The sequence below is a fragment of the Eschscholzia californica genome, unplaced genomic scaffold (assembly GCF_041429995.1).
Source record: "Eschscholzia californica isolate CP2 unplaced genomic scaffold, dmEscCali1.0.p SCAF_3, whole genome shotgun sequence".
Lineage (NCBI taxonomy): Eukaryota > Viridiplantae > Streptophyta > Magnoliopsida > Ranunculales > Papaveraceae > Eschscholzia > Eschscholzia californica.
The window spans coordinates 43,414,986-43,428,306 of NW_028238420.1; the positions used below are offsets into that span (position 1 = coordinate 43,414,986).

At 39.8% G+C, this 13,321-nt stretch overlaps 1 protein-coding gene across 1 annotated transcript; it reads right to left on the reverse strand.

The window, feature by feature from the left end:
* Positions 1-5,900: 5,900 nt before the first annotated feature.
* Positions 5,901-7,389, reverse strand: LOC147550588 (uncharacterized). The gene is made up of 3 exons (XM_086668475.1): positions 7,113-7,389; positions 6,568-6,991; positions 5,901-6,469 (listed from the first exon to the last, which is right to left on the reverse strand). Exons 1-3 carry the CDS (start codon positions 7,215-7,217, stop codon positions 5,901-5,903), a joined length of 1,098 nt encoding a protein of 365 aa, XP_086524601.1. The 5' UTR covers positions 7,218-7,389.
* Positions 7,390-13,321: the final 5,932 nt, after the last annotated feature.

Genomic DNA, 13,321 nt, shown 5'->3' on the forward strand with positions numbered 1-13,321 from the left:
AGCACTCGGTGAGATTGGGAGAGAGTCTGGAACCGTTACAGGAAGAGATATTACTGATATGGGTGGAGAAAATTTTAGAGATCTCGGAAGGCTCGTCGGTCCAAGAATTGTCATTTTTCTTAATCGAGTGGATTTGGTTTTTCCTGTTACGGGTAGTTGCTTCCGCATGGAAGTATTGAGTATTTCTATCACCCAGATTAATGTTGGCGATTCTAGACTTTTCTTTCCATAGGCTTTCCTGTTGCAGAAGCAGGGTTTCGTTTCAGAAAAAAGATGTTGGAAGGCATCGGGGTCTAGGGTATTTTGAATTTTCTTGGTGAGAATATTGATGTTGGTGTCCAGGTGCCCGAATACTTCTTTGTTCCATTTCGAAAGTTTGAGAGCAAGCGAGTTAAGTTTAGCTTGGATGGGTGAGGGAAGAGTAATCCAATTATTTTTTATGAACTTCGCACAATCCGGGTGGGACATCCAAGTCCGGATAAATTTGAAGGGTTTCCCCAGTTTGACGTTGGGTTTAGTGGTAAGAAGGATAGGGTTATGATCGGAACCTAGAGTGGGGAGATGCGTGAGTTTAGACTGGGGGTAGATGGACAGCCACGTATGATTGACTATAGCTCGATCGAGGCGTTCCTGGATGAGATTGCCTTTAAACTGTTTATTGGACCAAGTATAAGGGTAACCAGAGAAACCTAAGTCATGGAGGCCCAGATTGTTTATGACGTTCCTACAGCTAAGCATTTGAGGTCCGTGGGCTTTTTTACCACCCGACTTTTCATAGGGGTGGAGTATGCAATTAAGGTCTCCTATGACAAGCCATGGCATGTTAGTGTTAGGGGCATGCTGAGTGAGGGTATCCCAAGGTCTCATTTTATTCTGATTATATGGGCACCCATAAAAGCCTGTAATAATGATCTGATTACTATTGTCTACCTGTGTGGATATTACATGGATCTTGTCATGATCAGTGTGAATAATATTCATGGAGTAGTTATTGGACCAATAGAGAGGCAGACCACCCGCCTTGTTAACCAGGTCCACAACATGTTTATTATAAATATGGTTAAAGTTGAGAATTTTATCCAAGTTAGTATTCATGCATTTCGTTTCCGAAAGGAATATAAACTCTGGTTGATGTTCATTAATGAGTCGACTGAGATGATTCCGATTAACGAAATTACCACAGCCTCTGACATTCCAGGCTAGCACTGATAAGTCCATGGGAAAAGGCCCAAACCAAGCTAGATGTCCCCAGTATCCCAGTATAGCTGCTCCCCGAAGATGGGTGACAAAACACCAGGCCCAGAGGCAAGGGCCAACCCAAGCTGACAAGACCTACAGGGGAGAGAGGATAAAGGCTATCCAAGGCCCAACCGAAGGGACAGAGCAAAAGCCCACCTAGGCCCAACAGAGGTCCAGGGCCAACCTCTAAAGGCACACCAAAAGCGAGGGAAATAATAAACAGGCAAGTCAACCCAACCGCAAACACAAGCAAGAACAGAAGTAGAGAGAAAGATACTAAGAGTAAAACTATAGAAACTAAAAGAGAAGGGGAGAACACAGAAGAAAACCGAGAGCAATTGAGACAAACCGAAGAGAAGAAGGAGAAATAAACAGAAGAGAACACTAAACTAAAGCTAGGCAATAAGCAAGGGAATAAGAAACAAAATTACAAACCATAAGTCTGATATGATTCTCCCAATGCTATAACAAACAAGGTGAATGAAACCCAGATGTCTACTACCATCCAGGTTCAAACTACCTACTCTAAAAGTCAAAAAAGTCCAGATATGGACACTAGCAATAAGAGAATACAACCAGACTTAACAAGAGAACACAAGAGACGCTAAGTAAAAAAGACAGCACAACCACTGGACTGAAACTAAAGCAAATACAACTAAAACACTAAAAGGCAGAAAGAAATTCAATGAGAGGACGAGACAGAGAGTGTAGTTTCATCTTCCACCCTTACATTGGTAATAATATTCAGACTGTTAGTTAAGAGCATTGATTCTTGCAGGAGTCTTCTGGCTTCGTCATTTGCGACCATCACAGAATTGTCACGCTGATCTTCTACAAATTGATCAGAAGAGTGTGATGATGGAAGCCTTGAGTTGTTTCTATCGGGAAGGTCAGATATCTGGAACAAATGGTGTGGGGGAATGGGTCTATGAGCCGGTGATGGAGGAGGGGCCAACAATTCGGGGGGTTCTGGGATTAAGATAAGAGAGTCATCCAGAGTGGTTTCCATGGGGTCAGGATCAGAATCCTCCTGGTCATAAGAAGAAATGACGTAGATAGGGCAACTGTTAAGAGGATGGTCCACAATCTGACATAACTGGCAGATGGCCCCTGGAAATTTTTGATAGCTAATTTTGATCTCTTTTTCCCCATCCGAGAAGATGGGGTTGATAACAGAAAACAAAGGCGTATGAATATCATAGAAGAAGTGGACACTCACAGTGTTGTTATTAACCCGACCGAAGTTTCTAGGTTTGATGTCTATAATTTTACCCATACAACTGAAGATGAAATCGAAGTCTTCTCTGTTTTGGAGAGCCTGGGGGACTTTGAAAAGAGTACAACGCATGGGTTCGAAGAATAAGTCATCCATAGCGTCAGTAACTGGGAATTCAACCTCTTTAAGAACCAAGATCATCCCTCTGAGAATCCATGGATGACCAAAGTTGAGAGCATCGAGGATAAATTGACTCTTAGGTTTGATAAGAAAGGTATTGACCGGTCCTTGGGTGGGGTAGTATTCACAATCTCTAAAGAACTTGCATTGTGGGTATAATAGCCTCTTGATGAAAGTCAATCCTACATCATACGGGTATACCCATCTACCGATGAAACCGTAATTGATGGGTTGAAGTTCCTGTTTGGACGTGGTTTAGAAAAGTGGAGGGTGAGTCTGCCACGAGAGGAAAAAGAGTATTGGGATGCCATAAGAATAACCCTAATCCGATGGGTTAAGTACTGATAGCAGAAGGTGATGAAGGTGATGGGGGGGGGTAGAGGTATAAATAGAGAAGAAGGGAGGGGAAGAAGACGGATAGACTCGGCCAAAAAACATCATTGCTCAACATGCAAAGGGTTTGGGAATTCATTACACCTCAGAGCCGTCTACTCACTAGAACCGGTCGTGACCGGAGGCATTATAGAGAGAGAAGGAGAGGAAGAGAAAGAAACAGAAAGAGAAAAGGAAAGAGAAAGTAAAAACAGCGATGAGAAAGAAAGACTCACAAATTAAAATGGAGAGGGGAGAAGAAAGTTAGCTTACTTGCGTTTATTAGCTTGATTGCTTGTCTTGGTATTGAAGATGATGGTGCCTCGAGCTGATGACGATTTGATTTTCCCCCAATCCCTAGGGTTCGTTCTTTGGTTGGGAATATTCGCGTGCTTAAGCAAAAGATTTATATTGTCTTTTATGTTGATTGCATGGAGGTGGTTGGGAGTGCATTAATGCTAGCATGCAAGATGCTGATGAAGCAAGTAGATCGGCTAGTGTGGATTTAGGGTTTGGAATTGGGGATCTGGAGGTAGAAAGGAAAGGGAAGCGGCTTTCGCAGCTAACGTCACTGCACTCACTCTCTCTCCTCAAAAAACCTCCCGTTAATGGAGGTCATCTTAGAAAGAAAAAAAAAGTAGAAGATGACGGAAACTAACTCAACCGGTCCGGACAAAACGGACACAAGTCCTAAGGGGGGGGGGGGGGGAGGGTAGTGGTTGTGGACATTGGGGGGCATGACCGTGTCCCCCAATGTCTGTGTTATTGGTTGGGGACATTGAAAATGTCCCCGAATGTCTGTGTTATTGGTTAGGGACATTTAAAATGTCTCTGAATGTCCGTGTTATTCGTTTGAGACATGTCAAATGTCCTGAAATGTCTGTGTTATTCGTTTTTGACACGAAGTTATGGACATTTCAAGACAAATTGATTTTGTGGACAATTGGAGACATTTTAGTGTAAATTTGGAGAGATTTCGAAGAGAAAATGTCTCTCAAAATATGGAAGACACATGTGGACATTTCAGCAAGGAAGATTATAAAATAATTACTATTATTATAATACTTTATTATAGTAATATTGATATTATTATCATATTACTATATTATACTATTATACTATTATTATATTATAATAATATTATCTTATTATTATATTACTATATTATATTATTATTGTCTTTTTGTTATATATAACTATATTATATTATTATTATCTTTTTATTATATTATTGTATTATTATATCATATTATATACTGTTTTATTATATTATATTATATAAAAAATAATAAATATTTACCAATTGTCCATCAATGTCAACAAAACGGACGGACATTTTGAGTTTTTCTCAAACAAAGTGTCCGTCCGTGACCGTTTTGATAGTTGGGCAAACCAAGCATCGACCGGTCGGGCGCCAGTCACTAATAAACAAATAAATAAACTTTTATTCGAAATAAAAGTTGGTTAGTAACTAATACAACTTTCTAAACTCTCACTTTACACTTCTAAAAAGTAAATGAATACAAAATAGAAAGATAATAATTGAGATTTTTCATGAATTACGATCGATTATATTCTTCTTCTCATGGATTACGATTGGCGTTAGGTGGGTTCTAAGGTTACTGATGATATATTAAGATTTTGGTAGAGAGAAAGACTAGAGAAGTAGAGTGGCGAATACAAGATTAAGAAAAGTAATTTCATATTTTTACTCTTGAAATCTAACCGTTGCAGCTAACCGTACAGATTTAAAGGCTTCAAACTATTCATATAGGCGGGAGGGTATAACGAATAGAATTACAGACGAATATGGACGGGGTCGGTCGGACTATATAAGCAGACGGACTTGGTCGTAACACCCGGAAAGGACCTATGTCCGCGTCCGTGCGTTTAAGCTCTTTCGGTCGGGCGGAAGCGATTCGGACATCGGACGGTCACGGACCCTTCAGACTCGGAGTCGTGGGCGGCTTCCGGGTTAAAATCCCACCCCTAGTAGCCACACTTAAACCCTAACTAATGACCTAAAGACCTTGCCATTTTAAATCATCAAATGAGGATGGAAATCGATATGGAAGTAGACCTACCCAGACCTGAAGTAACAACACCCTACTCTCAACAAAAAAGAGAAGTACCAACACCCTACCCAGACCTGAAGTAACAACACAAAGAAAAATAGAATAGTATGTATTCAAGATGCATATAGTTTTGAGATTGAAATAAGTGAGGCGAATAAATCAAATCAATACTACCAGTTTTTCAAAAACATTTCCCTCAAACTTCTGAAATGAGCTAATATCCTCTCATTTTCCCTCTTATTGCTTCTACTTGTTTCAAATTTTCCCTCCATGCCTACAACTTTGGGAACGTTTGGATTTCAATCGACTTCAAACCGATTACTTCTTCAATCACAACAGTAAAGAACCTGCAAAAGACGTATTCTCTCCGCATATTCCTGCAGCTTGTTCTTCGATAATTCATAGCGCTTATATAATTGACAATAATAAAAACTGATTATAATGTTTGTTTTGGCCATGCACTAATTAAGGTATCCATAAATAAACTGCAGTTCCAGAAAAAAAAAAGGTATTGTGCAATTCATAATAAATACATCACACCAGTACAATAAAAAATAAAATTGATTTTTAACCAAAAGTAAATACCTAAATTTCATGATAAGTTCCTAACCAAATTTCGGTTGCCCCTCTAAACCTCAATAAGAGTGCTTGTAATAGGAACACAATGTACAGAACCTCCAAAAGATGAATTACTACCTTCGGACTGTAAAGGTTTTGTAACACCCGTTCGGACATCATGTTCCATCAGTAAACAGTAATAGGACTTAGGTTCGTAGATTATGGTGAACAAAAATCTCCGACCATCAAAGAACACTGGTTTAATACGAGTTGAGGGAACAAAAATCTCCGACCAGAGTGTAGTGATTATGGTCATACTGGTCGGAGGAAGTTGACCCACCAAAGATTAACCCGATACTAAAAAATAACGTTTTGGTGGGCAATGGAATACATTTATATTTCTTGGTTAAAGGGTTGCAGATGTAATTGTGGTAATCAGTCCGAGCAATAAGTAGGCCACGACCACTAGCATAAAATGTTGGTTGAGGATCAATGGTTGGCATAGAGAGGTTATCAGGTGGTAAGCTTAGGGTAAAGGCGGTTTCAGTAAAGAGACTGGGTGAAGAAGGGGAATCAAAAGATAACAGAGTCGTAAGACGTTCAAATGATAGCGAAATAAAAGTAGAATAACCTCCTCGAGCTGCTGTTTGAAGAAGACTAGTGTGTTTGACGACAAAGGAAGGATGAGAGATGAGGGAGTACCATCTTTTGTTGATAACTTTTAGTCCACCTAATGTTTTTGCAGGTAGTTTCATCAGGATCTCACAAAGGAGGTCGTCGTTTAGGTTGTCCATGAACGCTCTTGTCATTGTTGGGATACAGTAGTAATCTGTAAAGAGGGAAAAACTAGTTAAAGATAGTGAATCATGGGAGAAGAATAAAGTACTGCCATAGAATAGGAGGATAATAAACCCTAGCAGCTAGTACCTCCTCCTCTTTGTCCTCCTTGAATTCTCCTTCTCACATTCCTCCTCGTGGTTTGGTTGCTCCTCCTACTACTACTACTACAACCCTTGATGATGTTGTTGTTGGTGTGGGGTTTGATGATGACCACTGAATTATGGTGTTTGGAGAAGGTAAATAAAAACTTTTTATGGAAGGAGAGAGGAAGCTGACGAAAACTTAGGCATTTTCCACCTGCTTTATGGATCCTTGCTCTTGCGGCCTTAGTGAAACTCAAAGCAATAACCTTTAGTGGTGATGGAAATGGAATTACCTCACCATCAATATTAACCCCCCTAGGCCTAGTAGTAGTAGTTGTGTCATCATCATCATCATCATCATCATCATCATCATCATCATCATCGGTGACTATACCAAAAAAACCAACATGATTCTCATCGGCCTCGTCCTATTATTGAGTATTAAAAATCAAACACCAAATTAAAAAAATAATTTGCTTTCACAATAATACCAAAAAAATAATTGAGAGATTAGATAGAGTGATGAGGGGAACTAATCAGTAGAGGTACCTGTTCGTTGATGTAGGTGGTTATCAATCTGGAAATAGACACCATCGGCGTACTCCTCATTAGATTCTTCTTTGCTTTCACAATAATACCTCTAGATCCCTCCATATAAAAAGAGGATATGAATAGTAGTACTTAGTTACTTGTAGTCACCGATGATTTTGGTTTTGATGGAGAAGAGAGGGAAAAATCGATTTTTTGAGAGAGAAAGGAAAGCGAGATGGGAAAGATTGATTTTTTTGAAGGAGAGAGGAACAGAGATTTTGGGCATTCTCTCTTTTAGGGCTTCAAATGGGCTTCATGTAGTTCAACAAAAAAAAAAATGGGCTTCATGTACCTTAAGCCTCCGTGCACCCCTGGGGAAATTTTATAAGGTGCATCTATAGGCGCAGCCCAAATTCTCTTGGCGCCTCGGTTGAACCCGGGACCGAGTATAAGGACAGGCCGGGTTGAACCCGGGTCGGGTAAACCCGTTATTTTCTTAATGTTTTTCAATTTTTTTTTTGAAAGTTGATATACAAATAAAAAAAATACAAATTGATAGTTTATTTTGGAAGGTATTAACCCATAGTTTAGAAACAATTTTCTTAAAAGATTTTTTGACAATGATGTCAGAATGATTTGATGATAATAATAAATAAGACATGATATGGAAATAATTTTAAGAATTAAAGCTTTTGGAAAGAAATCTATAGAATTTTGGAAAAGACTTTCTCAAAAACTCAAGATTTTTATGATTTACATTAATAACTTCAAGAAAGATTTTATAGAAATTGTTGATGTCAAAAATTGTCTAGTCAGCTAGGACCTTCTTGAAGGTTGAGAGAAGAACTCCTTCTTCTTGACTAGATAATTGAGAGAAACTCCATTATTAGTAAGATTTTACTCCTTTCGACTCCTTCGGAAGAGTTTCTCTCAATTATCTAGTCAAGAAGAAGGAGTTCTTCTCTCAACCTTCAAGAAGGTCCTAGCTGACTCGAAGGAAGGAGTTCAAGTCATACACTCAGTGTCTCAAGTATAGGAGCTACAATTGGAGCTCTTATCTTCCGAATATTGGTCGAGATTTAGTTCGCGGGAAAGCGAGGTAATCATCTTTTCATTCTAGTTCATTGATTAGTTCTCGTATATCGATCTTGGTAATCTAATGTTAGACATATGATGTTTGAGATTCCGCTTAGAACATTAGATAGTTGTATTAGATACACATAAACCCCAACAGTGGCATCACGAGCCGTTCGCATGAACTATCTTTGACTAGACGAATTAGATTCAAATTTGAATAACTAGATAATTGTGTTTGAATGGAGATTTAAACATGTTTTGAGTAGATCAATTAAGGTTTTGGATATGATTCGATGACCTAAAACACTAAAACTTTAGTTTGTTAAAAAGGGTTTTCGAAAACTAGCTTTAGGTTTTAAAGTTTTTGACAAAAATCATCAAAACTAAAGTTTTTGGATGATGAAATCATCAAAACCAAAACCAAACAGCTGCTGGAACAGTGACAAAACAGATAAGAAGCAGTTGGAACAAGAGGATTTTCCAAATAATTTAGAAACCCAGCTGGCCGGACCGGCCAGGACACGGACTAGAAATCCCAGTCCGTGAAGGACCGGGATTCCTAGTCCGGACTAGACTAGGAGTCTGAGACAGAAGCGTCTCGGGCATCCCAGCGCGTCCAGAACGCGTCTAGGATATCCTAGTCCAACACGAACTAGGATTCCGAGATAGAAGCGTCTCGGACATCCCAGCGTGTCCAAGACGCGTCTGGGATATCCCAGTCCAACACGGACTAGGAGTCCGAGACAGAAGCGTCCCAGACATCCCAGCGCGTCCAGGACGCGTCTGGGATATCCCAGTCCAACACGGACTAGGATTCCGAGACAGAAGCGTCTAGGACATCCCAGATCGTCCAGGACGCGTCTGGGATATCCCAGCCCGAGACAGTCGCGTCTCGGACGTCCCTCACGCGTCCAGGACGCGCTCTTGGGGATACTAGTTGGTCTCAGTCTAGGACCGAGACCCTGGACGCAAGTCCAGACGCATCTAGGATGCGACTGGAAGCTTCCAGACGCGTCTAGAGCGACCAGAAGCGTCTAGGACGCGTCTAGGACGCGTCTGGACGCGTCCTAAAGGCATCCAAAGTAGGATGCCCGTGCCGTCTGTGCACAGAAGCGTCTAGGACGCTACTGTGATGCACCAAGGCATCTCGGGACCATGCATCCGAGATGACCCTATACCATCCCAACCCGAGATGCGCCTAGGACGCGTCTCACTGTTCCAATACCTCTCGGACTTAGCATCCGAGACGGTACACCAAAGACCCGATGGTCTGGACGCGTCTAGGACACATCCAGGATTCATCCTAGGCATCCCGCCCGAGATGCGTATGGTCTGTCCTAGGTCAGAAGTGTCTGTGACGCATCTGACTCGGCCATGACACGTCTAGCTAGGGGATAGAGCACGATAGGAACGTGTTGTCCCTAAGTCCAGCCTATAACTAGGCTGATCCGAGACATGTCTAGGGTTGACCCGAGACCAGTCAAGGGATTATGACCATGGTTGACTTAGGTATTTTCGAGGTTTGACTCGAGGGCTTTTGGACCTTGACCCGAATGGGAGTTTTCAAACCTTTTTCTCCCGGTTCCAAACATATTTTTCCGACATTGACCCGGGCCATCGGAGGGCCCAAATGGAGTTTTTCCTTGAATCGATTTTGGAAATCATTAAGGAAGAAACATAATGTGCCTTTAGTCTGAATTTTACGAAAATAAACTTTAGAGCCCATTAGACATAGATATGTCATAATTTCCCACAATTAGTTATACGAAACATAGCAAACCTAGAAACGAATCTAGAATACATACTTTGTTTTTAATTATGAATGTCGTATTATTGTATGTATGAATGTATGTGATTGCGTAGATTAGTATACCTTTAGATAAGTAATCGATTCTTGTTACTAAACACAAGTGAATGTGCCCGAATAATACTTAGAGTATAGGGTCTTAGAATCCATTGACGAACTAAACGATGAGGTCATGGTTCAAGCGGGAGTTGATGAGCCCAAAAGGGTACACCCGCAAGTATACGAGCGTCAAGTAGTAAAACCCGATAAGACCGGGATCGAATCCTCAGGGACTAAGTATAATCTATTCTAAAACTTGTATCTATGGTGATTTTCTCTTTTAAAAATTGTATTAAAGGTAAAATAACAGAAACAATAAAAAGCTGATAAACGAGAAACTTTATGAGAAGGGAGAATCTAGGGTTTCTGGATCTACTTTAGCATGTATGACCTCTAACTTATGCAATTCAAATATTCTTCTTATATAACTCAAGGAAGAAAACCAACCTCGGATGATTGTTACTTTTCAGAACACTTACTTTAAAATTGTCAATTTCGATACGTAAAATCACGGGTACTCTAACTACTAGATATCAAACGTAAGCATGAAACATTAAAGACCTAATGTCTAAATATGAAACATCAAACATAAGTATAACTAATGAAAGAGGTTATCGAGAAAGATACGCGAAGAAATTAAAGTGTTTAAGTACTTAAAAGTGATTAAGTCAGAAAATCACACAAAACTAAAGCTTAACCCTAACCCTAAATCGGGAAAGTTAGTTACTCATGATGGATGAGAGCATGATAATGATTAAAGAGAAGAAAAATAATAACATTAAAGAAAGAAAAAGAATTGGAGAAGAAAACACCTTTTTCACGAAATTTTCCCTTACGCAGCCAAACAAACCCTTAGGGAAAATAATTTTCCAAGAAAGAAAATAATTTTCCCACACAAAACAAACACGGTCTTCTTCAACCTCTCGACTTTCTCTCTCTACCCGATTATTATCTCTCTCTTTCTCACTCTATAATCTCTCTTTTCTCTCTCTAAACAGTAATATAACTCTTTTTTTCTCTCTCTAACAGTAGTAATCAAGAAAAGAGAAGAAAACGAAGATAGAAATTTCGGTTTTATTAATCGAATCGATTTCTCTCTCTCTACAGGAAACAAGACTTTCTCTCTCTCTCTCTCTAACTCTCTCTCACAAAGAGAAGAAAAAGTAGAAACAGAAACTCTAAAACTCTCACTCTCTCTCTACCTCTGATTTTCGGTTTTAATGGAGGATGATCCCTTCTCTTCACTTTCTTTTCTTTTTATAGGATCAAAGACCTCTCATAGTCGGTTTATGTTTCCTTCTCTTTCCTTTTTAGAAGCAGTCGGTCGATCTCTTTGCTTGTTAAGTTTCTAATTCAACAAAGAGTCGACCTCTGTTTTTAGAAACAGTGAAAGAAGAGAGGAAGACGATGACGGTTTGAAGTGGTTATAAGTTCGGACTCGGTACTTCACGGCTGGACAAGGAAAGGTGCGGCTTATGTATTAATCCATCAACACGCGTCTTGATTAAATCCGCACCGTTGGATCTTCCGTGCTTTGCGAATAGCTCGGTGTACTTCGGACCATGACAGAAAGTAGCCCGCGTCGTCTCCGGTTCGTTCGATTTCTTGCCGGATGCATGCCACGTGTCCTTCTTGACTTTTAGTCCACCAAATTTGACCCGAACTTTGACTCGCTCTAATTTGCTCATCCGACCTCCGATTTGACTTCTGTTTTCGCCTACGGGTTCGTCTTGGACTCTACTTTCCATCCGAACACTAATATTGATCATGAAATCAGAATCACAAAATGACCAAAATACCCCTAGTATGCATTCTTTTCAACTTTTCGTTTTGCACACATAACTCTGAAAAAGGTACCTGAGTAGAAAAAAAACTAATTCATGAGAGTAACTGCCCTAGATAGACTAACTTGTCCAAATTAAGAGACTAAGATGGGACATTTTCATGTCTCATCAGGAGTAATCAATGGAGGTTCAAGGATATGAATCCAAATGAACCATTGGCGAACAAGAAATAACCTAAAAGATGAGATCTTTTAGGGGCTATACTAAGATTTAATAAATCATTACGCAAACCCACATAAACCTTTACGTAATAAATCATGAATGGTTATGCTAGAGTTCACAGTAATGCAACTTGATAAATTAAGTAATAGTCCCAAAAAGAATTTTGAGTAGAGCCTACCCAGATTAAGACACCTGTTGAGCCCTTGTTCATCGATGGTAGGTTCTGCAAAAGTAGGGTGCCATCTTTTACCTCGAGACAATACGGATAGATCTATGAAGAGGTCTACATGTCTAAATGGTTATTCTCAACAAGTCAGCAAAAGGGTTTTGGATTTCGGGGCTAAAAGACAATTTGACACTCATGTGTGAAATTAGTCAACCAAGAATCATAAGAGTATGATCAGTAAAATGTTACTCATCCAGGACCACGAGTTAAGGACAATGCCAAAGTACGCTTAATTTCGAAAGAATGGGATCTTGGAATTATATTATTCTTAGGGGACAATAAATATAGAATAATATAGGCAAAATAAGTATTATGCGAGGATAACAAGTTTAAGTCACTTTTGCGCTTCTTACATGTAGTTTAATTATGACAAACAACAATATCTTCAACCTCCAAACCGTGGTTATAAAGTTGGATGACACCAACTTCGTACAATGGGAAAGAGATCTGAGAAAGGTTCTCAGAGCAAGAGCAAATGTATTGGACACCCCAATCCCCGAACTTTCAGAAACCTCTTCTGAAGAAGAGCGTAAGCAAGCAGACATTATTCGAAGGAAGTCAGCGCCAGTAACTGGTCTAGTGTTAATGTCCATGGAAAAGAAATATCAAGATAAATTCATTGACATGGAAGCATACACTATCATTCGACAACTCAGAGAAGTGTTTAGAACACAATGTTGAATGGAGAGATTTAGAATCACAATGATAACACTGGAGAAACGACTTGAGAAAGGAAAATCACTTCGTCACCATGTTTTGGAAATGATTGATCACTTCAAATAGATGGAATGGATGGGATCTCCTATGGCAGTCGAACTGGCGATTGACATCATCCTGCGTTCACTAAACGATAGTTATCAGGATGTAAGAACTGACTTTGAGCAAAAAATTGGAAAAGTTTCCTTTAAAAGTCTGCTCGCAATTCTGGAAGCTGCTGAAAGCAAAATCAGCATACCTGAAACTGAAGAAGAAAGTCTTAGTATTCAAGAGGGTACCAATTCGGGAACGGAAGACGTTAGGAGAAGGAGACGATCTAGCAGAAGAGCAGGCAGGAAAGTGTCAAGACCCAGAA

Coding starts and splice junctions, on each gene's coding strand:
- LOC147550588 (XM_086668475.1), bottom strand. CDS start 7,217: ATGGAGGGATCTAGAGGTATTATTGTGAAAGCAAAGAAGAATCTAATG. Junction 6,992..7,112: donor CCACCTACATCAACGAACAG/GTACCTCTACTG, acceptor ACTCAATAATAG/GACGAGGCCGATGAGAATCA. Junction 6,470..6,567: donor AGGAGGACAAAGAGGAGGAG/GTACTAGCTGCT, acceptor CCCTCTTTACAG/ATTACTACTGTATCCCAACA.